This window comes from Lytechinus variegatus, chromosome 4 (assembly GCF_018143015.1).
Source record: "Lytechinus variegatus isolate NC3 chromosome 4, Lvar_3.0, whole genome shotgun sequence".
Taxonomy (NCBI): domain Eukaryota; kingdom Metazoa; phylum Echinodermata; class Echinoidea; order Temnopleuroida; family Toxopneustidae; genus Lytechinus; species Lytechinus variegatus.
Window position 1 is genome coordinate 10,738,457 of NC_054743.1, and position 25,048 is coordinate 10,763,504.

General features: G+C 36.9%; 2 protein-coding genes across 2 annotated transcripts; one reads left to right on the top strand and one right to left on the bottom strand.

Annotated features, from left to right (window-relative positions):
• The first annotated feature begins 40 nt into the window (after positions 1–40).
• On the top strand, positions 41–25,023 carry LOC121413356 (lysine-specific histone demethylase 1A-like). The gene is made up of 14 exons (XM_041606150.1): positions 41–481; positions 3,319–3,457; positions 5,057–5,190; positions 14,125–14,203; positions 14,471–14,580; positions 15,157–15,423; positions 15,815–15,960; positions 16,427–16,517; positions 16,975–17,109; positions 17,817–17,890; positions 18,556–18,800; positions 22,399–22,586; positions 23,696–23,938; positions 24,706–25,023. Exons 1-14 carry the CDS (start codon positions 125–127, stop codon positions 25,009–25,011), a joined length of 2,514 nt encoding a protein of 837 aa, XP_041462084.1. The 5' UTR covers positions 41–124; the 3' UTR covers positions 25,012–25,023.
• LOC121413358 lies at positions 9,114–12,354 on the bottom strand. The gene is made up of 2 exons (XM_041606151.1): positions 12,095–12,354; positions 9,114–11,459 (listed from the first exon to the last, which is right to left on the bottom strand). Exon 2 carries the CDS (start codon positions 11,403–11,405, stop codon positions 9,354–9,356), a length of 2,052 nt encoding a protein of 683 aa, XP_041462085.1. The 5' UTR covers positions 11,406–11,459; positions 12,095–12,354; the 3' UTR covers positions 9,114–9,353.
• Positions 25,024–25,048: the final 25 nt, after the last annotated feature.

The following is a 25,048-nucleotide window of genomic DNA, read 5'->3' on the forward strand; positions in this document are numbered from 1 at the left end:
TCACCTTCGACCTGAATAATACAACAAAGGATGCTTGTGAAAACGGGGCATCGAGAGGGGTTTTCTTGAGCATCGCCGGGATTCGCTTTGTTTAGTCTTATATTTTACATTATTTTTCTAAAGAATGGAGAAGAAAGACAAGGAATCCGGTGGCAGCACGAACAACAGTGGCGACGAAGGCGCTAAAAAGAGGGAGAGAAATAGCCCTCCGCAGTCAGCACAACAAGGCCAGGGGACTGCGACTGCAAGCCTACCCGCCTCGGCCAGCGGGGCAGAACCGAAGACAACCATGGCATCCCACGCCAGCGGTCATGGGAGTGGGAAGTCATCCAGTTCTCAAGCTTCGGGCTCTGGAAAGCATCGTCCAACACCAGTTTACAGCATCATGCCAGTTTCAAGCTATGGATCAAGTCACAAAGGCCATGCTTCCAATGGAAGTGATGAACCTCTCCGAAGAACAAGCAGGAGGAAAAGACCACGGGTAAATTAAAAACAGAAAATTCTTAAAAACAAAAATAATGAATTGGAGGCTGGGAGTGGGAGGGTGAAAGATTAGGATGACCAAGTACATGTACCTAATGTCTCTTTGTATCAATCTACAAAGCTTGGATATATTTCTGTCCTGTAGTGTACATGAGTGTAGAGAAAATGACACTGATACAGTGATAATTAAATCAGATATTTTTTGCAAGAAAATCGGCAAATTGAATAATTAAAAAAAAAAATGCTAAAAATATTCCGGGGGGGGGGGGGCACTCACATTTATTGGTGGCACAGGGACGTGCTGCTTTGATGACCCCTTTTTCAGACATAATTTTTAGTTCTCTAGATGATCTGGATGACAAAAGTTCCGTTCAGAAGCCGCTCTGCTGGCAAGACCCCCGTTAAGAAACATCTCAGTTCCACCATTGCTCTGGCCTCTGCCAAAATTGTCCACTGTGAGATCCGCATGCGAGAGCTGCACACATGGCATCACATTCACAACTCCTTCCCTCTCTGCTCAGATCTCTATGCACCGCTAGTGCCCGGGGGGGCCACTTCCATTCACGAGTGGATACCATGCGCGACCATGGGGTCTCGAAAAGCACCCTAAACACGTAATTTCCATATTCTGAAAATGCACCCCTTAACAAGTATCGGCGTGTGAAACCTAACCCTTAACAAGTATTGGAAACAACACGATACTCTTGGCAAATATTTCCTGAAATGAACCCCGCCCTAAACAAGTAAAGGAATGTTTTATTGTTACGGGTCCTTTGGTTGTCGGCTTTACCTTATTTGGTTAGTATTACCCCACCTTCTACACCTCGCGCAAATAGGACTCTAAAACACATAGTGTTGGGGCAAAAAGGACATCCTTTATAAAACATTTTAATTTTGTTTTATCATCCCCACAAATTCGACCCTAAACATGTAATTTTATTAGCGAAATAGTTACCCTTTTTTCATTATTTTTGTGTTTTTGGCACCCTTTTCACGTTACATACGTAACGTGCCCTATCGTGAAAAGGACATCCTTTTTATGTGTTTTTTTGGTCGCGCATGGTATCCACTCGTCAATGTAAGTGACCCCCCCCGGGGCTAGTGCCCATATATACATGCACAGTGCTAGCGTGCATTGTACCACTCATTCAATGAACAAGGTTATGATATAACCTTGTTCTCAGTTACATCCCCATGTGTGGCAAAATTATGGTGGCAATGTTTGGCTTAATTTCTCTTTTTATATGGGACAAATTCTTGATTTTCTTACACTGTCAGTTTTCATTACAGCTATTCATCATATAACTTGGCACTTATGCAAATTTAATTCTTTGAATTATTTTTTTCTTAATTAGAGATTGAAAAATGAAAAATTTCTTGCCATATAACTTTCCACCAATAGAGGGCGTACACAAAAATATGCCCAAAATTCAAGTTTTTGAGCGCTCTGGTGAATACAAAAATTATTCCCAAGTTACTAATGGAAAATATATTGCAACTGTATGGAAATTAGTAATTTTGGTGACAAAAGTGATATTTTATGATTTTTCAAAGTGTGTGCTATGTACAGCATAGGCATACCATAGTCCTACCTGTAGATTTTCCACAGGCAGGATGGTTGCAGTGAACAAGTGCTTTGTACCGCAATCATGTTCCGTAGACCCTGTTTTTCACACTGCCAAGTATATATTTAGTTCCCATGACCCCTTGTGGTCAGTTCCTTAGACCCCCATTTCAGGGTTTCATGAGGCACACCCCCATCAAAAAATAATTTGAGTGCCCCCTCACCCCCAGGAATATTGTGCTCTCAGTGACATTGAATTTGATATTAACACACATTTTGTATTTTTTTATAAGTGAAACTGCACTTTAAGGCCTTTAGTTTTCAAAATTTTAGGGCTGTGTGCAGGTGTGCTTTATGCAGATCTGAAATGTTTTGAACTGCCATCCCGAGAAGCATAAAGCTTTTACTTTTGGACCTGTGGACAAAGTGACAAATTGCCCTCCCATTTAATGAAAGGTAACATTTTCTATTATCTAGAGCATGTTAATTCCCTGAAGGATTTGGGCATTGATATACTATAGATGACTTTTATTTGATACTCACGTAGATCTATAGAAAATTGTTTCAAAAGCTAACAGACTAGCAGGTTTGTATTTTTTTCTTGATGAAGATATGTGTAAGAGACTTTTCAAGGTATGTGTTGGGCCTCATCTCGAGTATGGTCACGCTGTGTGAAATCCATCCATACAAAGTAAAACATATTGATGCCCTTGAGAATGTTCCGCTACCTCTGCTCTTACTATGAGAGATTGAAGGAGCTTAATTTGCCTATTCTTGTTTATAGAGAAGCTAGGGTGACATGGTAGAGAGCTTTTAAGATTCTCCACAAAAGCCAAGCTGTCCATGGGTCTCCAGCAAAGAATAAATAAACAGCAGTGAATGGACAGGCGATGAATTCAAGAAATGCTGAGAAAATTTATAAATAGCATAGCTTTAACAGTTTACATTCTATCAAGTTTAATTGAGCAACTATAGGACCCAAATTTGCACAGGAGGAATGTAGATGACTTTAGTCTACACATTCACTAAATATGCGATCAGACCAATGGCTTTCATAGGATTGTCCACAGGGGGGGGGGGGGCAAAACTGCCCGCAAAAAAAATTTGACAAGAAATAAAAAAGGCTTCAAGCCCCCTGCCCCCCCCCCCCCCGCCGTAGGTACGCTAGTGGATCAGACAATGAGTTTTGACACAATTCTTTGGAATAAAATTCTCAACCATATTTTTATTTAAAAAAAATAATTACTGGTATTCCTCCAATATCTTTTCAGGTTGAGTATCGGGAAATGGATGAAAAATTGGCGAATCTTTCTGAGGATGAATACTTCTCAGAAGAAGAGAGACAATCCAAGAGAACGGCCAAAAACCCAGAAGAAGAGGAACCGGAAGAAGAGCTGTCTGAACCAAAAGGTATATCAATCTCAAACAATAACGTTTAGGAATCTGACATTTGTGGGAACTGTGTGACACTGCATTAAGTTAATAGTATGTACATTGTAGCAGTGATATACAAGTGGGTGGGGGCTTTGGGTTGGCTGCAGTTGCCCCCAAGAGTTCCATGACTGAGAAATAACGTATAAAAAGAAAGAAAATAAAAGTATAAGGGTAAATAATAAATTATTTTCTGGATATCATGTTAAAATCGGTCCCAAAATTTTCAGTTTAAAACAGTAATTTTCTTTTTTATTTACCTTTTTTTTCATTGCCTGGTCCTTGATAAAAATCCAATTCATTTTTGTGCTAACTATGTGATGTTTTCTTTGTACTTATCATCTTGCCTGAAAATGAAATGAATTTATTCTTTCCAGAACATCCTGTAACCATCTGTGTAAAATACCCTGATAAAACCAGGTGTGTGTTTCATGAAGCTGTTTGTACATGTAATTTACAAATAACTTCATGCATGACTGGTGAACCTTTTCTTTGCTACGGATAATCCCTATGCAACTGACTAACCACCTAAGAACATGTTCCATCCATGTGTAAAGTCATGCGTAACTGTACAAACATCTTTATGAAACACTCTCTATGCTTGTCAGGACTGGAATCATAATAGTAAACCTAATATTAAAGGGGAAGTTCACCCTTAAGAAAACTTTGTTGTAAATATAGCAGAAAAAAATAGTAAACAATATTGGTGAAGGTTTGAGGAAAATCCGTTAAAGAGTAAGAATGTTAATAGAGTTCAAAGTTTTGGATTTGTGACGTCTTAAACGAGCAGCTGCAACATGTGTTATGTAATATAAAATGCATGCATTTCAAATTTTGCATGGTTCCTGATGACTTAATTTTGTTTTCTATTCATGATCGGATGTGAAATGATTTGTCTATCGATATACAAAAGGTTCAGTGAAAACCATTTTCAGTTTTCTGAGAAAATGACTTTTCATTGATTTTTTACCAATCGCTATGTAGGAATGCTGCTCGCATCAAATCAAATAATGGAAATTTTAATATGTTTTTTAATTATTTGATGATTTTTTCTCAAACCTTCGGCAATATTTTTTATTATTTTTACTGCTATTTTTACAATAAAGTTTTTGTCAGGGTGAACTTCCCCTTTAAAGGTAAATTCCAGTTGTGGTAACGATTTCGAAATGAGTTCGTACAGAGTCCAATGAAATGACCACCAAAGTGTCTGTTTGTATAAATAAAAGTTATGTGCCAAAGCCCAAAGGATTCTGGAAGAAATTGTGTAATTGCTGAGAAATCAGCAAATAAGCACGGGATTCGGGTCAAGCGTCGGGCTGACATTTAAAGCAATAATAATACTCTGTCCCATGTGCGCTTATCTGTGTTGGTGATTTTCAGTGTGAACATTTTTCAGCGTAGATTTCAAGATTTCACAAAGTTTAGTTTATGTAACTGTACCAGATCTAGATTCTCGATGATATAGTGACAACTAAGCTTGGTTTCAACACTTTCTCGTAAAATCGGTGTTTACTGCAACTACTTTCATTTATCTTTCAGGAAATGTGAATAATTTTTTTTTTTACTGCCAATGATCAGGTCTTGAGGGTGCTGCTTTCTCTGCCCGTCTACCCCATGATAAGATGACATCCCAAGAGGCTGCCTGCTTTCCTGATATCATACACAGTCCCATGCAAACCCAGAAACTGTTCTTATACATCAGGAACAGGATTGTAAGTTAACAAGGGTTACAAAGAAACTATTGTCACTGTAACTTTCTCTACCAGTCGCACAGAATGTTGTTGGCGCTAACAGAGCACTAACAGTAGGCCAAGTCACACTTTTCAGATTGTGATGTCAAACGTTAATCCAAGATGTAAACAATGCATTGAATGTAGTGCTACCACTCTGACCTTTGATGCTCTGAGTCACGACCTCAACACCTGAAACATGTTCAATGAAACATGGAATTATCAAGAGATTGGAAAACATTATCATATTGAACAAGCAAATGATATCAACTAGAACCGGGTTGAGTTTCATGAAAGGACTTGTCAGATGTTTTATGAGACAAGTGTTTTATCCAACAGTTACCACAGTAGCACTGCTTTAAAGGGGAATCCAACCCAAATAAAAACTTGTTTTTATAAGGAAAAGAAAAATCAGACTAGTTGATAGGTGAAAGCTTGAACAATATTGGACAAACAAAAAGAAAGACATGAATTTTTAAAAGTTGTAAATATTGGTAATCACTATACCCATGGAGACTTCAAATTGGCTGCATGTGGGATGTCATAGTGATGTAAGACAAGGACTACTCTTCCATGTACCGTACTCCAATACATATTATGGCTAAAATGTCATTTTTCCCAAAAGTTTTATTTCAAATTATATTTTTCTTTCATGAGGACATAAAACAATATACTACCTGGGTTATATTTAGATTTCTGCCCCAGGGGAATGGGTACTTAGGAGAAAACCACAAATCCCTGATAATAAAGTACATGGCCTGTGGGAAAGTTGTCCTTGCCTCTTGTCATAATTTACTTAGCCAGTTGCCAATTTGAAATCTACATACTATTAATGATCTCAATTTTAAAGTAGCTATAACTTTCTTATTGCTTGTCCTATTTTTTCAAAATTTCACCATTCTGTTTAATTTATTTTTCTCCTTCCCAACACAACATTTTATGGCCAAGGCTGGATTCCCCTTTAAGCAACATTACTGGTTGTAACAGATCTCTGTTATTGCTTGTTAGCGCTAACAATGCTTCTGTGCGGCTGGTACTGGTCTGTCAAAGAGTTGGGTTCACCACTCCAAAGGTTTATCTGATCAGAACACTCAGGCGCTACTGGAAGAAATGTTTCAAAATGAATGCATAAGTACAGTGATTATTTGAAATATGTATATAACTTTCATTTATTATTAGACATTATGATAACTGATGTAATGTTTATGTATTGCTTTCATACCAGTGTACTCTTGTCAGCACTTGTTCTATTCAGCTTTTTTACAGGATAAAGTTTTTCTTTTAGTAGAGCGGATTAGCTCCAAAAATCACCAGAATTGTGCAAATTATGACTAAAGCATGAAACTTTCACAAGTATTAGTATATGCCATAACATTTATTTTAAAGATGGGAGGTAATTTTTTTAATGCCATTTTCGGCCGTTACCATGGCAACGGAAAAATTTCTTTAAAAAACTGTGTATTCCCATCGTAATGGTAAATAAATATGGTATTGACGACCAAAAAGATAATTTCAAGCGTCCATTTAAATGCATGTGAGATTTAGAGTTTTTCAAGATTACCAAGATTGTTCCAATTTGTCCCGTTGCCATGGTAACAGCTCATTTTCCCCAAGAAACGTAAACATTTTGATAAAAAAAACATTGTACAATCTGATTTATCTTTAATTTCCCCTGATTTTACGGCGCTAAACGTCGATATGTTGGTTGCCAAATGTATAAATAACATCTTAGGTCATTGCCATGGCAACCAAATAACATCTAATTTACGTAAATAACATGGTTGACAGGACAATGCACAAGTGAACATATGATAAAAATCGACTTTATTTTCATGCTTAACTTTTGACCAACTCTTTCAATTTTAAACAAAAAATACAGTAAATGTACTGCATGAGTTCATAAGAAAGAATTAAATTTATGTTGCCTTGGTAATAATTTCATTGAATATGATATATCAATGTTGCAAAATGACCCGTTGCCATGGCAACAGCTTATTTCCCCCAAAATGGTAAGAATATCGATAAAAATGTAGAATATGATCTCCATTCCATTTCCTTTAATTCTATGGTGCTAAACAGAGATATATTTGTGGATAAATGTATAAATATAACATCTTAAGCCATTACCATGGCAACCAAATAACATCTTATTTACAAATAGATATCCTGGAAGACAAGATGATGGTCGCAAATAACAATAGAAATTACACAATATACATGCGCTACCGTTACATCACTCATTTAATTTTGAACAAAATTTAAAGTATATGTACTACATGAGTTCAATTGGATGATAAAAATTGATGTTGCCTTGGAAACGCTTGCATTTAATGATAAATATCAATGTTGCAAATGGCCCGTTGCCATGGCAACAGCTTATTCCCCCCCCCAAATGGTAAGAACATCGATAAAAATGTAGAATGCGGGGTAGAATGTGATCTCCATTCCATTTCCCTTAATTCTATGGTGCTAAACAGAGATATATTTGTGGATAAATGTATAAATATAACATCTTAAGCCATTACCATGGCAACCAAATAACATCTTATTTACAAATAGATATCCTGGAAGACAAGATGATGGTCGCAAATAACAATAGAAATTACACAATATACATGCGCTACCGTTACATCACTCATTTAATTTTGAACAAAATTTAAAGTATATGTACTACATGAGTTCAATTGGATGATAAAAATTGATGTTGCCTTGGAAACGCTTGCATTTAATGATAAATATCAATGTTGCAAATGGCCCGTTGCCATGGCAACAGCTTATTCCACCCAAAATGGTAAGAATATTGATAAAAATGTAGAATGTGATCTCCATTCCATTCCCTTCAATTCTATGGTGCTAAACAGAGATATGTTTGTGGTTCAATGTATGAATACAACATCTTATGCTGTTGCCATGGCAACCAAATTACATCTAATTTGTAAAAAATATTATGAATGACAAGATAAAGGTGAAAATAAAAAAAATTACCTAATCTACATGTGTTACCTTTGATCTACGTATTAAATTTTGAAAAAAAACTTAATGTCGCTTTGGTAACGCCTGACTTTATTGATGAATATCAATGTTGCAAATGAGCTGTTTCTATGGCAACAGATTGTTTTTATTAAGAAAAGTACAACATTTGATGAAAGTGTAGAAAATGATCATTCAATTTCACCTTATTTTACATTGCTAAATAAAGATATGTTTGTGGCTAAATGCATAAATCTAACAAACAGAGAATAACATCATAAGCCATTGTCATAGAAACTAAATAACATCTTAATTTGCCAAATAATATTGATAATAAGATCATTTACCTACAGTAAATGTTCAGCATGAGTTCATTTGTATTAAAAAAATGTTGCCTTGGCAATGCTTGAATTTAACGACATTCACTTTTTGAAGGATTTAAAGACAGACTTTATGGCCCGTATTCTGAAGTCAGGTTAAACTTAGACCATGGTCCAACTCTCTGCTAAAAATAACTAGATCCAGAAATTAATCAAATATGTTTCTATTGTATATTTATTAAGTAAAAAAAATATTTCATAATGAAGAAAGTACTTCATCTATCATTCCCAGACAATTACGAGCAATGTGGATGTCATATGAGTTGACAATTGGACGTGTGCTGTTAGGGATTTGTGCCTCAATTGGCTCTCCATAGTTAAACCACACATTGAAACCTTTGAGTTCAGAATACGGGCCTATAAGTGCAATGAACACAAATATCGTGATTATGTAATGGATAATGAATTATACTAGTAATGAATTGTTGATTTTATTCAACTTCTTCAACAAACAATCGTCAACAGAGGCGGATCCAGGATTTTCCAGAGGGAGGGTGTACATTCCTTACGGAAAATAGGGTTTTTACAAAAGTCTTTCAGTCATTATTTTGTTCTCACTTCAAAAAGGTCATCAGTTGTGTATGAACAATATATTCCAATTAAAAATTTCGATGTGAATCTAAAAAGGGCACCACGCTTGTGTATGAACGATATATTTACATAAACAGTATATTGACTATGGTTCTCAAAGTTGGGAGGCGGGCTACGGGCCGGATGTGCTCCCCGGATAATCCACAGATCGTCAATATTTCTAGATATATCTAACCTTGACCTTGGAATCTCAGATAATCAATGTTAAATTTTCACAAGTTCCACCAATTTGGTGGACAGTAATGTATATAGCAATGACATTCTTAACATACATTGGCCGAGGTTGAGGTGTTGAGTTGCTGTCTTAACTGTGGTCTTATCATGCCTTATCATGGCCACCGAATGGGCACTATCTACAAAAAGAGGTAATAGTGAGATTATGGCGGCAGGTGGCATTACAGCCTGCTGCATATCGGCATGGTAGGCGGACCATGACACCCAGTCATTTATTGATTTCTTCTGAAGGGTTTCTGTCACCAACCTAAGCCACAGGTACTCCTCTCGCACTGCAGCTTCAGCAGCAAGAAGGTGTGGAGGCTTTGCAGGACCTTCAACAGCAGGTGCAGTGAAGTGTTGTTTCCTAATGGCGACTGGTGTCACACTCGTGTACTCTGATGGAAGAGGCACTACCGACTTGTTGGGAGACACGTTTTGCCCAATCACCACTACATCACGTTGTTGTCCTTCATTTGTGTGCGAGGGATGCTGAATCAGAGATATCCCGGTGCCATGAAATGAATCTCTGGCCATCGCAGAGCTAGGGTTATGGTCAACGTTATCAACAGCACCTGTAGTAAACAATCCGTGGCGAAGCTTTGGTGGGCATACAACTTGTTCAATCTCAAAGCGCTGGCATAGGCCATTAGCAACATCTGCTGTGATCTGCAGAAATCTATCATATGAGACACATATCCCAAGTCCAAACAGAGTGTCAATTAAACTTCTGTTCCTGGTGACTGCGTGAATCTTGAGTGTCAAGTAGAGTGGCAGTGGGGTCTCTCTGTCGCGGCTGTGGTTTCCTGGGACTGAGGTTGAGTCGGTATTCCGTGTGTGCTTAACACTATTGAATACTAATAGCTGTGATAGCGATAATGCAGCAGCTGTTGAGCTTGTATTGTTGAACTGATTTTGATGTTTGATATTTGCCCCATCAAGAATCATGTTCACAAGAGCAAGCAGAGAAGGTGGCACAGAATCCCTCTGGCAATCAGCTTGGAATGCACCGTCAAATGTAAACTTAGTATCAAACATTTCTCTACGAACTACTTGTGCTGCTCTAACAAGATACATTGCATCATTGTCACGTTCGCATGCCTTCCTGAGTGCTGGACCAACATCTTTCTCAAACAAAAGTAGTGTGTCCCTGCCGTGGGAATGTGCGCTCAGCTCTGGAAGCTCAGAAAGGAGCCTCTCCTTCAGTCTTGTTGTATGTATCCTGTTATTTATTGTTGCACCAAGCTGCTCCAGTCTAGTCTTGTAGAGATGAGCCAAGTCTGAGAGTTTAAAAACTGGGGCAATGTCCTCATCAGCACGCCTCTCCTCCATGAACACCACCAACTCGGCAAAAGCTATACCATGCAGCTGATCAGCATCATCATCTTTTGGAGCAATAGGTCTGATTCTGTTGTATAGTGAACGAAGACAGTTGCGATGGTACTTTGCCTTTATGGCAACCATGTCCCCTGCACACAGTTTAGCGATGAGTTCAGTATCACCTAGTTCAGTGGCACACCTCCTGACATTCTTGTCAATGTCCATTGTAGATGCATGATGCAGTTCTTCATTGCCACCAGGCTTATTGCAGAAGAAGCAGACAGGCTCTGCTTGTTGCGAAGGTATAGGGGTTGCTGACCGTGTGCACACTTTTTGAGTGATATCACTTAAGGGTAGTCTTGAAGCTATTTCTGCTCTGCTCTGTTGATGAAACATTTTTTTGTTAAACTTTAAGCGGCATTTCTTGTGCCACTTAGCACTGTTTCTCATTAAAGTTTCTTTCAGACCATCTCCATCATTTAGTCTTTCCAGCTGTATATCCATTGGCATTTGGTGTAGCTCTTTGAATTGGGTTAGATCTTCTACCAATGATGCATAGCCAATACCAAAAGGTTTCGCATTAGATCTGAATGGGCACTGCAAAGGTTCATCTGTTTGTTCTTGGCAAATAATACAAAGTTCCCAGTTAGTTCTTGAAGGTGATTTAAATTGCTTTGGTGTAGAGGGTTGGGTTGGTCCTACAAGGGTATGACGCTTTGCCATGGTGAAAATTGGGTCTCAGATACTAATTCATTCTTTTGACTTCTAGGCAGATACCTGCGAAATAAAAAAAACGCACATTTAAAAAAAAATCAATAAGACATCTGTGTTGATAACCCAAACAGGATCAAAGTTCATTGACCTTCCTTAGATGACCTTTGACCTTAATTACATGACCTGAAACATATTCAAGACCATCAACGATACTATGTCAAAATTTCATCAACTAGTTCCATATAATTTTAAAGTTATGAAATTCAAAACTTAACCTTGGTTAATATTTCAACGTTCATGCCCCCTACATGGCCAAAGTTCATTGAAACTAAATGACCTATAGAGCTAAATCATGTGACCCGAAATTCCTGCAAAATGACCAGTGATACTTGCTTATCTTTGTGTCTAAGCTTTATGAAATACATGTAGGTCTACATACTTTCTCAGCTATGATGACATTAAAAAAAATAGCATTGGTAAAGATTTCAATGTTGACGAAATGACTGCCGCTATGGTCAGAAAAGTGGCGGCTATGGACGCACTCTACTATGTTATGCAGTCGTAATTAATTAATAGTTGATTATCAACGTTAATTGCAATAGTTCCAAGGTATGATGTAATTAATTTGTAATAAGTCATAATAAGGCATATAATCAAATATCAAAAGAAAAGAACAAAGAAAAAAGATTAAAACTTACAGCAGGCCTGGGGATGATGGCTTACTAAGCAGACTCCATTACATGTTGTTTTTACTGTGGGTAAACTAAGTTGTGCACAAGTTACATAAGGGTACATGCACAATATGCTATACTTAAACCTCATTGGATAAAATTTGTTCACTCTCAAGGTCACTTTCACATGACATGCACTGTATGTATGTTGCACTGACCTATATTTAATAGGGATTGATAAGTATGTTGCGTCACTGCTAAAATATTAGAATATAATTTGATTTAAGTACAAAAGCAATGATTATGCACCATAGGCAATTGGTATATAAAGAAAAAAAATCAAAACAAATAAATTTGTAAGAGTTTATTGACCTTTTTATTGACCTTTTACATTCCTTGGGAGGTCAAAGGTTAAAAAGTGTGATGATGTTGTATTCATACATTGAACCACAAACATATCTCTGTTTAGCATCATAGAATTGAAGGGAATGGAATGGAGATCACATTCTACATTTTTATCAATATTCTTACCATTTTGGGTGGAATAAGCTGTTGCCATGGCAACGGGCCATTTGCAACATTGATATTTATCATTAAATGCAAGCGTTACCAAGGCAACTTCAAATGTTATCATCCAATTGAACTCATGTAGTACATATACTTTAAATTTTGTTCAAAATTAAATGAGTGATGTAACGGTAGCGCATGTATATTGTGTAATTTCTATTGTTATTTGCGACCATCATCTTGTCTTCCAGGATATCTATTTGTAAATAAGATGTTATTTGGTTGCCATGGTAATGGCTTAAGATGTTATATTTATACATTTATCCACAAATATATCTCTGTTTAGCACCATAGAATTAAGGGAAATGGAATGGAGATCACATTCTACCCCGCATTCTACATTTTTATCGATGTTCTTACCATTTGGGGGGGGGGAATAAGCTGTTGCCATGGCAACGGGCCATTTGCAACATTGATATTTATCATTAAATGCAAGCGTTTCCAAGGCAACATCAATTTTTATCATCCAATTGAACTCATGTAGTACATATACTTTAAATTTTGTTCAAAATTAAATGAGTGATGTAACGGTAGCGCATGTATATTGTGTAATTTCTATTGTTATTTGCGACCATCATCTTGTCTTCCAGGATATCTATTTGTAAATAAGATGTTATTTGGTTGCCATGGTAATGGCTTAAGATGTTATATTTATACATTTATCCACAAATATATCTCTGTTTAGCACCATAGAATTAAAGGGAATGGGATGGAGATCATATTCTACATTTTTATCGATATTCTTACCATTTTGGGGGAAATAAGCTGTTGCCATGGCAACGGGTCATTTTGCAACATTGATATATCATATTCAATGAAATTATTACCAAGGCAACATAAATTTAATTCTTTCTTATGAACTCATGCAGTACATTTACTGTATTTTTTGTTTAAAATTGAAAGAGTTGGTCAAAAGTTAAGCATGAAAATAAAGTCGATTTTTATCATATGTTCACTTGTGCATTGTCCTGTCAACCATGTTATTTACGTAAATTAGATGTTATTTGGTTGCCATGGCAATGACCTAAGATGTTATTTATACATTTGGCAACCAACATATCGACGTTTAGCGCCGTAAAATCAGGGGAAATTAAAGATAAATCAGATTGTACAATGTTTTTTTATCAAAATGTTTACGTTTCTTGGGGAAAATGAGCTGTTACCATGGCAACGGGACAAATTGGAACAATCTTGGTAATCTTGAAAAACTCTAAATCTCATATGCATTCAACTGGACGCTTGAAATTATCTTTTTGGTCGTCAATACCATATTTATTTACCATTAAGATGGGAATACACAGTTTTTTAAAGAAATTTTTCCGTTGCCATGGTAACGGCCGAAAATGGCATTAAAAAATTTACCTCCCATCTTTAAAATAAATGTTATGGCATATACTAATACTTGTGAAAGTTTCATGCTTTAGTCATAATTTGCACAATTGTTCGGCTAATCCGCTCTACTATTTGTTATCGTTCTTCTATATACACAGCTTCAACTTTGGCTTGAGAATCCTAAAGTACAGCTGACCTGTGAGATTGCCCTTCCTCAAATTGAAGCACCATATAATAGTAAGTTTTCAAGGTCTTAGGTATTGTATCTTTTGAAATCATTATGAATTGACATGTATTTTAATCCTGTGTTGTGCATAAACTTTGTGTGAATTAAGAATACCCCTACCCCTTTCCTAGAGCGAAAAAAACTTGATCGTGGCAAAATACCGTAGCTTTATTATCTAGTAATTGTGAAATATATGTGAAATGCTCTTTGTGTTAGTTTCATTATTGTCAACACTGGATTGTTTGATTTCAAACCAATGTTTTATTTGTTTATTTCAGGTGATGTTCAGCTGATTGTACGTGTTCATGCCTATCTAGAAAGACATGGCTATATCAACTTTGGTGTTTACAAGAGACTCCAACCACCACCACAAAAATCTTCATACAAGGTAAACCCCTTCATGAAATTGTAGCAACCATTTTAAGACACGGTTACATAGTTGGATCTTGATCCTGTAATAAATTAATTTTCGTTTGTTTATCACCACAAAAATCTTCAAGAAAGATTCCTTGATGAAATTATGGCATTGATATGGAATAGAATGGTTTCAAAGTCTGCTCTTGATCCTACTTGTAATTGTCAGTTTGCTTATTCATTTCCCCATGTGTTGGGATGACTACCCATAATTCCTGGTTTAGAAAAAGTAAAGTTTTGACTTGTAAAGCGAGTATTCGACTCATGAAAGGTCAACTTAAGCAGAGTTTCCTTTAATGACTCGTATTAAATGTCTTCCCTATTTGCACATTTACGACTTCCAGCAAATTATGTTGCAATTAAGAAAGATTTCTTTGATTTTTCTGTTGATTCTACCCATCGACACTATGGCGAGTTGATATTTCAACTCAATGTATTGCATTATTACATTGAGCATTAATGTTGCTAGCTTTACCAAACAATTATCTTGATCTTAACCATCAAAATCATCTTTCATCAAACTTCATTCAATTTGATCCTCGTATTCCAGGTCATCATTATTGGATCAGGTATAGCTGGGTTGACTGCTGGCAGGCAGCTCCAGACATTCGGTATCGACGTCATCCTCCTTGAAGCTCGAGATCGGGTCGGTGGGCGTGTAACGACATACCGCAAGAACAACTATGTGGCTGACCTTGGTGCCATGGTGGTCACTGGTCTGGGTGGAAACCCAATGACCATTATCAGCAAACAGGTCAACATGGAGCTAGCTAAGGTCAAGCAGAAGTGTCCACTCTTTGAGAGTGGTGGCCAGACGGTGAGTGTGCCTAAAAAACAGTGGAATTAGACTTATGAATTTGCTTGTGGTTAATCTTGTGAGGTTTGAATTTATCTGCTACATCATTAAAAGACTGCACAAGTTCATCAACAATACTTGTCTGTACAGTCCATTCTTTGTTTTAACCAATGTGCCTTTAACTCAATGAAATATAGTATTGCTATTACCTTATTTCCAGATCTCTAAGAATTTTGGACTTCTTAGTTGAATTTTTCCTGTCAGACAGATTTTTCTGATCCCATAAGATTCAATGTACCAATGTTCAAAATTACTTGCACCATATCTCACAAGGGGATTTGTTTTGCTGCATTCCTCATCATCTCTGTAACCACAAATTCTCATTGTTTTTGTTTATTTTTGCCCACTACAGCAAATCCCCAAGGATAAGGATGAGATGGTTGAGAGAGAATTCAATCGATTACTCGAAGCGACATCTTACCTCTCTCATCAACTAGACTTCAATTACCTCTTAGGCAAACCCGTCTCATTAGGCGAGGCTCTGGAACTAGTCATCAAGTAAGATTGATCTTTGAGATGTTACCAACTCCATTAGAACCAGAAATAGACCTTATGCATATGACATCATAATCTCATGGCGCCCTCTCTCAGAGGTTATAGGAACACACATAAACAAGAGTAGTCAGAGATGCGCCAGCCGCAGATCACCAATGCATGCAAGGCAGTGGCACTGACCTGATCAATGCATAAAGTGTATAAACCTTTGGATGTTAACACCACAAGAAAGAATACATCACAAACCTTTTGATTGATTGATTTTTTTTTTGGGGGGGGGGGGGTAGAGGGAGAGAAATGATTGATAAATTTAAATATTACCTAGGAGCAGTTATTACACATAGAAAACTATTGAGGGCTTGTATCTGTTCTATTTTGGATATAAACTTTTATTGTTTACATAGTAGCTGTATGATTGCAAATCACACCCTTGCACAAGACTTGCAAATGAACCTTGTTTGATCTTTAGATTACAAGAGAAGCAGGTGAAAGAGAAGAAAGGAGATTATCTGAGAAACATCATCAGTCTTCAAGATGAACTCAAGCAAGTACAGTCCAAGGTATGTATCATAATGAATATAGGTACCAATTCATCTTGTTTACATTTCATTGGCTATGATGCAATTCATGCTGGACTGTCTAGCTCCAGGGTAGAAATGAATGGAAAACAGAGGGCTACATAAATCTTTAGAAGCACTTGCCCAGTCGGGCAAGTATATTTTTAAATAGTTGGAATATACTTGCCCAAAAATCTATTTCACTTGCCCAACTCTAACTTTTATTTGCCCCGGGCAATCGGGCAAGTGCTTATGTAGCACCCTGGAAAAAGGTCACCCTTAGGAGAGCGAAGGGACACACCGTCCTATGCACATAAATCAGTAAGTAAGTCAGTCTAGTTGTTAACTCCTAGATGCGGCTTTGCTTAAATGGAATATTGTTTTTTGTTGATGTGCAAAATCAGATTGTCAGATGATATATGTTGATGACACATTCTCCTTATCCCTCCCCCTCACCCAGATATTGTCCTTACAAGATAAGATCAAGGAATTGAACAGACAGCACAAGAAAGCCACAGAGAGCAAACAGACCAGGGATATCACTGCTGAGTTTGTGGTTCGTAGTAAACTCAGAGATCTCAGTGCAGCATGCAAGGTTTGTCAAGTTATCCCCAACTTTATTTCACAGTCAAACCAGTAAAACCGACTCCAGACCGACCCAATGGGTGATGTCAAGTCCGGTGTTGGTGTTGAAATTTGGATTGCTTCCCCTAGCTCCAAAACTTATCCAGAGTTTGTAAAACTGATCCAGATCACATTATTGACATCTCAACAACTAGAAAGTGACTTTTGGGGGCCATCTTCATATTATGTTTGGTGTTACAATTGTGTAAACATTGACCTAACACCAACACCAAAAGGTCAGCACTGAACTTGAAATCACCCATTGACCTGCCATTGGTTGGTTTGTAGTCTGTTTCATTGTTATGACTGTATATGGAAGTCTATTGGTTTCTTCAATCATTTTCAATCACATGAGGTTTTTAGATTTTGAATATTCAGATGTTGATGGTATGCATTCTGACTGTTAACCATAAATAAACTAAAGTTAAAGGTTGTGGGTAGTAAATTAAGCCATTTAGCACTGCAGGAAAGACCTATTAAAATGCTTATATAATATCTTGATGATTGAGGTATTTCATCAAATTGTAAAGGCTGACAATATATCCCTTAAACTGCTATTTTTTAACAAAATTATAATAAATTATACATGTATATGACAAGTGAAGTGAATTCATTGTCATCAAAGGGTGACTAGAAAAAGGCAACTCCGATATAACATTTGAATTTCTTTGGTTTCAGGAGTATGACAATGAGAAAGAGAAACAGAAGGAACTTGAAGAGAAGATCCAAGACTTGGAAAACAATCCACCAAGGTAAAAAGACTTTAATTGTTCTCATGTTTGAAAGCAATGGCTAGACAAGTGTCATGTTGCATTGCTCGTATTAAACAATGAGGAATAATTGTCAAATCATGATTCCACCATCTTTCCTCCTGCAGTCCAAAACCTATAATGAACCCAAATAAACATGCTACACACTGCATCCATGCTCAGAGGCCAGCAACTCTCCTTTCTGAATATAGAAGCAGATTATAAAAGATTGTCTTCCTTATGTTTATGTGATAGATACAAACGTGTTTGCTTATTCAAGCAAAAGTGTTATTGGCAAGCAAGTACACGATTGATGCAATGTTAATCTCTTTGTGCCTGAGAACCCATACAAGTTTTTGAAGCTGCAGGCCCAAGATGGTTGGGACAATGCATTATTATGTCCTTTTTTAAAATGAGAATTACCCTGGAAATGCCAAATAATTTACCAATTGTTAATGTGATCTCTTATTCGCTGTCATTAGATAGTTGAAATACATTTGAGAATCTTATCCTTACGGTATTACATACATGTACATGCTTAATCTTCAGTGGTATTTCAACTATCATTTGCATTTGTATTTCATTTTATCTGTTTTTTCCTGAAATCAAACAAATAAAAACAAATCTTATGAAATAGAATTAATCTCTTTTCCTCTCCCTCTCACCAGCGATGTTTACCTCTCATCTCGGGACCGTCAAATCCTTGACTGGCACTTTGCTAATCTAGAGTTTGCCAATGCCACGCCCCTCTCCACCCTATCCCTCAAACACTGGGATCAGGACGATGACTTTGAGTTCTCGGGAAGTCATCTGACCGTTCGTAATGGCTATTCCTGCGTCCCAGTGGCCTTGTCCGAGGGATTGGACATCAAGCTCAATACCGTGGTCAGACAGATCAATTACACATCAACAGGTCTGTATTAATTTGAGGTTTAAAGGTAGGGTGACATTGTAAAACCTGCGAGCACGATTAGATAGAAAGTGTGCTGGTCTTGAATGCATGAACCAAGTAGGGTGATTGTCCACAGGTTTCATGAAGATGCACTACCCTGAAACATTTGATGAATGCTGTTCAGTATCTTAGAATAGATGAATGAATGAGTGAAGAAATAAATCAGTAATCTCGTTAATGTGAGATTAATAACAGTGGGTATTGAACAGACAAATCGTGATTAAGACAAGAAAGAGAGGAAGAGAGAGAGAAAAAAATCTCTCGAGAGTATATGCAAGCACCATAAAAAAAGAATTAATCTTTCATTAAATAGTCCCCTGTTTTACCAACAGATAAATTTTCCAATGATTGAAAGGAAGCTAGGAACCAAAAATTGAAACTTTTTCATACATGTATCTTTGATTCTTCTAATATGAGTTTTCAATATGAATTAATTACGAATAAGAAATAAACTCTTGATGAATATGAATGTCTTTTACCATTAGCATGATATGAAAATACATTTTGTTTTTTATAGTGCCTTTGCATTAAATATACAAAGAGACTGGGAAGAAAAAACACTAAAATTTGATTTACAATCAATATATACTGACATGGAAAAGTAGGAAGAAGGAAGGAAGAAGAAGGTAAGGGGATGCTAGACTTTCTTCTAAAAGGGTAAGCCAAATCTAAAGCAAATTAGGAATGGGTGCAAAATCTCCAAATTCATCCATTAAATTACCAAAAGTCCGGAGCGGGCTAGTCCATAGCCAAATTTTGCATTGAACCATTGCACATGATCAATACACTAATATGCTTAGCCTCAAGGAATCAGACTTGACAAAGTGATGAGTTAAATATTGAATATGTATCACACAAATATTGACCACACCCTGAAATTGAAGTTTATTTGCAGACTAGCAAGTATAAGATCTGAGAAAACCGCTCAACTAATTAGTAAGAATATCTAATTGTGACCATGTTATATGAATGATAGAATGAATAGAGAGAAGCCATTTGAAAACAAGTTTCACCATGATCATCAACATAGAATAAGAAAGTTATAAAAGTTAGAAAGGTCAAAATCTACTTATTCGCCACTCCTCAAATCGCTTCAGAAAAGGAAGTTGAGTAGAGGTCTCAAAATATTTGCAAATTATTTTCAACTTTGTGTCCATTATTTCTAAAGATTCCCCTTGTCTTTATGTGAAGTGAGCATATGTTGTGTCAAATAAATGTTACCATGATATATCTTGAGCTATGGAGACCAGCTCACCTTGAGAGAAGGGGGGGGGGGGGTTACTTTATGTACAAACATGTGGAGAGTGCTCTTGACTATTTTTAAGATGGCCATAGAAAGAAATTTGAAATCAGATTGACACTTTCAAACTTTCGTAGATTGCTCATTTCATAATCAATTTCAATTGAACTTTTCAAAGAAATTTCTTCTCTCTATCCTATATTTCATCCCATTATTTAATTTTCCTTAGCTGATACAGAGAAGCTGTCTGGAGAACTGAACAACAAGCATCACTTGTTTTTCTGTGGCCTTAATATTTTCATAGAACGTGAATTGAATTTATTCAGCATGATTAAGGGGATTATCTTGTGAGGTTTCATTTCGTCCTAGAAATTTGTTGCATGAAAACACCACCCGAAATGTTATGTCTTTGAAAGCTTAATTACACTGTACATGTCTATTTTAGGGCAGGCGTGGTCTCATTGATTGTCAAAACATACAAATAGAAGGGGCTAGAGACTCCATAGCTTCTTCTGATACCATGTGTGTTTCAGTGTAGGAAATTCACAAAGGCGACCGGCGATTTCGCCCTCATAAGTTGCAATAGCTAATTTGATCAAGTATTTAGAAGTCCTTGTAATTATTTGATAGTAGTTGATACATGTAGGTTCTATAATGTGGCCAAACCTCAGAAACTCAAATTTCTTATTTTTACCTAGTCATTAACAAGACTAAAAGCTTTTCAGGGATATGATTTTCCAGAAATGGTATCACGGTTTTGTACACATTTTTTTATACAGGGTGTTTCTAAAAAAGGTACACCTGTAACTGAAGTTCAAAGTTCAGCTATATCTAGAATACATGAATTATTCTTGTAATTTCTATTTTACACAATTGAGTGATTCATCAACTTTAATTTGACACCTACCTTGCGTCACAATTGTCAAGGCTCACAGAGTTATGGCCCATCAAAGGCGAAAGGTGCAAAACCCACCTGTCCTAAGTTTTAGGTTTTAATGCACATGCACGAAACCCACCTTGATGTAGGGTTTTGGTTTCATCAGAGATTTTCCCTGCAAATTTCAGTGAAATGTTACCCTTCTTATTAGCTTTTTGCGAGTAAATGTTAGGAAAAAACTAGTGTCTAGCTTCGATTTTGATTCAGCACATCCTTTGTGGCTTTCAGGCACATGTTTAGCATAAGATACATGTTTTTCGTCACAACCTCGCAATCAGGTACTGTGAAAATGTTTAAGGTGTTGGTGCAAAATTTAGGGGTGAGCGACGTGTTCAATAGAGATCGAAGATAGGCAGTTAATATGTAAATGCCAGTAACTCACAAAAAGTTAACAGAGGAGATAGCATTTCACTGAAATTTGGAAGGAAAACTGATGAAACAAAGATGTTACAACAAGTAGGGTTTCATTCATCTGCATTAAAACCCAAAACTTGGAAAAAGTGGGTTTTGTACCTTTCACCTTCGATGGTCCGTACCTATGTGGCCCTTGACAATTGTGACGCAAGGAAGGTGTTAAATGAAAGTTGATTAGTTACTCAATAATATGAAATAACAATCACAAGAATAAATTATCTATTTTTTAATATAGCTGACCTTTGAACTTTGGTTACCTTTTTTTTAAAAACACCCTGTATATGGCTGCATTATGAAATGACTTATGTAACAAATATTTACAACTGGAACTTTGCTGAATCTTCTCCACCATGACCAAACCTGCGAAACAAATTTGAGAACTTAGATCATTCCCTGGTATGATTTTTTATCATCAAGATGTGAAAATAACCAGGATAACTTTTTTTTTAAAGCATCACCAAAGATTTTGAATCTTTGTTGTGTATTTACATGTATGCCGATATGAGATCTTTTTGTCCTAAAACCGTATGAGGCATAGTGAGATCACACACACAGGGGAGGCAGGGATCAATTAGCCGCAGTTTGAATCGGGGGAGCGTTTCATGTTAGGAGTTGTCGGACATTTTATCCGACAAGTCCCATTTTATCCGACAGTTAGCATAGTAACAATGTTTCTTAGCCAATCAACATGGTCTGACAACTTGTCGGACGAAAATGATGATAAAACGCTCCCCAGAAGTTACCCATTTTAGACATTTTCATGAATTTGTGAGTGAAATCATTGAATATCTGACAAGTTTCCTTGATGAAGATTGGCTCAAAGCAGCGTTACTGTGGTAAGTGTTGAATAAAACGGGACATGTCATGAAACTGACCCCAGTTACGGTTGATATCATTTGTTTGCTTGTTCACTATGCTAATGTTTTCCAATCTCTTGATAATTCCATGTTTCATTCAACATTTTTCAGGTGTAGAGGTAGTAACCCAGAGCATTAAAGGTCAGAGTGGTAGCACTACATTCAAGGCTGATGCTGCCCTCTGTACCCTTCCTCTAGGAGTCCTCAAGCAAGCTCCACCCGTAGTCCACTTCTCACCTCCTCTACCAGAGTGGAAGACAAGTGCAGTACAGAGAATGGGATATGGTAATCTGAATAAGGTAGGGATACTGAACATCTTTGGAAAAGGCATCCCCCCCCCCCCGTCTCCATGTTAAAAAATTGTTTTTAAGTTTGACATTATTTTGAAACACCACCCAGATGTGAATGCTAGAGTATATATGTCCTTGCTTATAAACGAAAGCATAGTTTGGAACATATCAACTGAATTCCAGTTGGTGGTTTCATGTTATGCCAAGTGTGTCCTCCTCTGCCAAGTATTCATTTTTCTAAGAGATATTTTATGCCATTGCATTGACAACAAGATCACATTCAATATGCTGTAATATTTGTAGGAAGTCTCAGTTTTGTCTGTTGCCTCCTATGTTTTTAAAATTAGGGTAGATGTTGTTTTTGATTAGATTTTGATGGTGATCTCATTAAAAAAAGAATATATGCACCTATCAAAATTATCTTATAATATCACTATAAAGTTTTGTTTTATTATCTTTAAAGGACAAGTCCACCCCAACAAAAACTTGATTTGAATAAGCATAACACTGAAAATTTCATCAAAATCGGATATAAAATAAGAAAGTTATGGCATTTTAAAGTTTCGCTTAATTTCAACAAAACAGTTGTATGAACGAGCCCGTTACATTCAAATGAGAGAGTTGATAACATTACTCACTATTTCTTTTGTATTTTATTATATGAACTATGAAATATTTTTATTTTCTCATTATTGTCATGTGAAATGAAGTTTCATTCCTCCCTGAACATGTGGAATTCCATTATTTTAACATTTTGTGCTTCAGGCAATGAGGTCCTAATCATCAAATATCGTAAAAATTGAAATATTGTAAAATTCAAATAATAAAAAACAAAAGAAATAGTGAGTGAGTGACGTCATCGACTCTCTCATTTGGATGTAACTGGCTCGTTCATTTAACTATTTTGTTGAAAATAAGCGAAAATTTGAAATGTCATAACTTTCTTATTTTACATCCGATTTTGATGAAATTTTCAGCTTGTCTGATTTTTCTCTATTGATTTAAATCAACATTTTTCAGAGGGGGACTTGACCTTTAAGTATATAAGGCCTGTTTTGGACCACCTGTTGAAGGAAAAAATATTTCACTAACAAAGGTCAATGTTGCTTCTTTATCAGGTGGTGCTGTGTTTTGACAAGTGTTTCTGGGACCCAGTCATCAATCTGTTCGGTCACGTTGGAAGCACCACCGCCAGCCGCGGGGAGCTGTTCCTATTCTGGAATCTCTACAAAGCTCCTGTTCTTCTAGCCTTGGTGGCCGGCGAGGCTGCTCAGATCATGGAGAATGTCAGTGATGATGTCATTGTTGGTCGATGTCTCACTGTTCTCAGGGGTATCTTTGGAAACAATGCTGTACCACAGGTAAGATGGTTTCTCCTGAACAGGACATTCTTATAGCCCAGCTTATGATGATGATGCACAGCGCAGATTGTCATTTTGGATAAGAGGTTGTCTTTCCCAATATCGATTAAATTAAGCAAACAGCTGACTAATTCTTATTGATAATCCACTTTCAAAGGCTCCTAATACACCGGAACGTCTCAAAGGCACTTTCCATACTATTTATACCTTGGCCATCTGATTTGGGCTTTCCCACACATAATGTATGCACTTTCCTGACTCACTGGCTTAAAAAATGGCAGAGTATCAAGGAGAAAGTAGTAAAGCTTGACCTGAAGACAGAGATCCGTACACTATACAAATTTGTGCTCTGCATTTTTTACCCTGTACATTAGATTCAGACAATAACCAGATACCAAATATCTAGAGTTCATCATTGTGAAAGTGCATGCAAGTACCACTATTACTCTTTAATATATTTTAGCAAGCTTGCCACACAAATTTTTAAGGAATTAAGGAGAGCCCTTCTAATGAATGCATGTCTAATACATCAAGCAATAGTTCAATCACAATAATCCAGATATTGCCTACTTAAGTTTCCTCCCGCAACTAATGATGGATTACTTCTGGCTTGTGTAGAATTCATTTACCTGTTTGACAAAGTACTAAACGAACGAACATGATTTGTTAGCAGTTTGATGAACCCAACGAAACCCACTATTGAGCAATTTATGATTAAAGTCATCTCTTTCAGTAACATAAAATTCTTTTTTGTTGTCCTTATCCAGCCCAAAGATGCTGTGGTAACCCGTTGGCGTGCAGACCCATGGTCCAGAGGATCCTACTCCTATGTAGCTGCAGGATCGTCAGGCAACGACTACGATCTGATGGCCACACCTGTCACTCCCAAACCCATTGTGCCTGGAGTGCCACCCCAGGCCAATAACCTCCCAAGGCTCTTCTTTGCAGGTGAACACACCATCAGGAACTACCCAGCCACAGTCCATGGTGCTCTACTGAGTGGTCTTCGGGAGGCAGGACGCATTGCTGATCAGTTCCTAGGATCCCCTTACGCTCCACCGGCTAGGAGATAATTCAGACTTTGATAGAAACATTGGCAGCCCTGAATAT

Coding starts and splice junctions, on each gene's coding strand:
- LOC121413358 (XM_041606151.1), bottom strand. CDS start 11,405: ATGGCAAAGCGTCATACCCTTGTAGGACCAACCCAACCCTCTACACCA.
- LOC121413356 (XM_041606150.1), top strand. CDS start 125: ATGGAGAAGAAAGACAAGGAATCCGGTGGCAGCACGAACAACAGTGGC. Junction 16,518..16,974: donor TCAAGCAAGTACAGTCCAAG/GTATGTATCATA, acceptor CCCCTCACCCAG/ATATTGTCCTTACAAGATAA. Junction 17,110..17,816: donor ATCTCAGTGCAGCATGCAAG/GTTTGTCAAGTT, acceptor CTTTGGTTTCAG/GAGTATGACAATGAGAAAGA.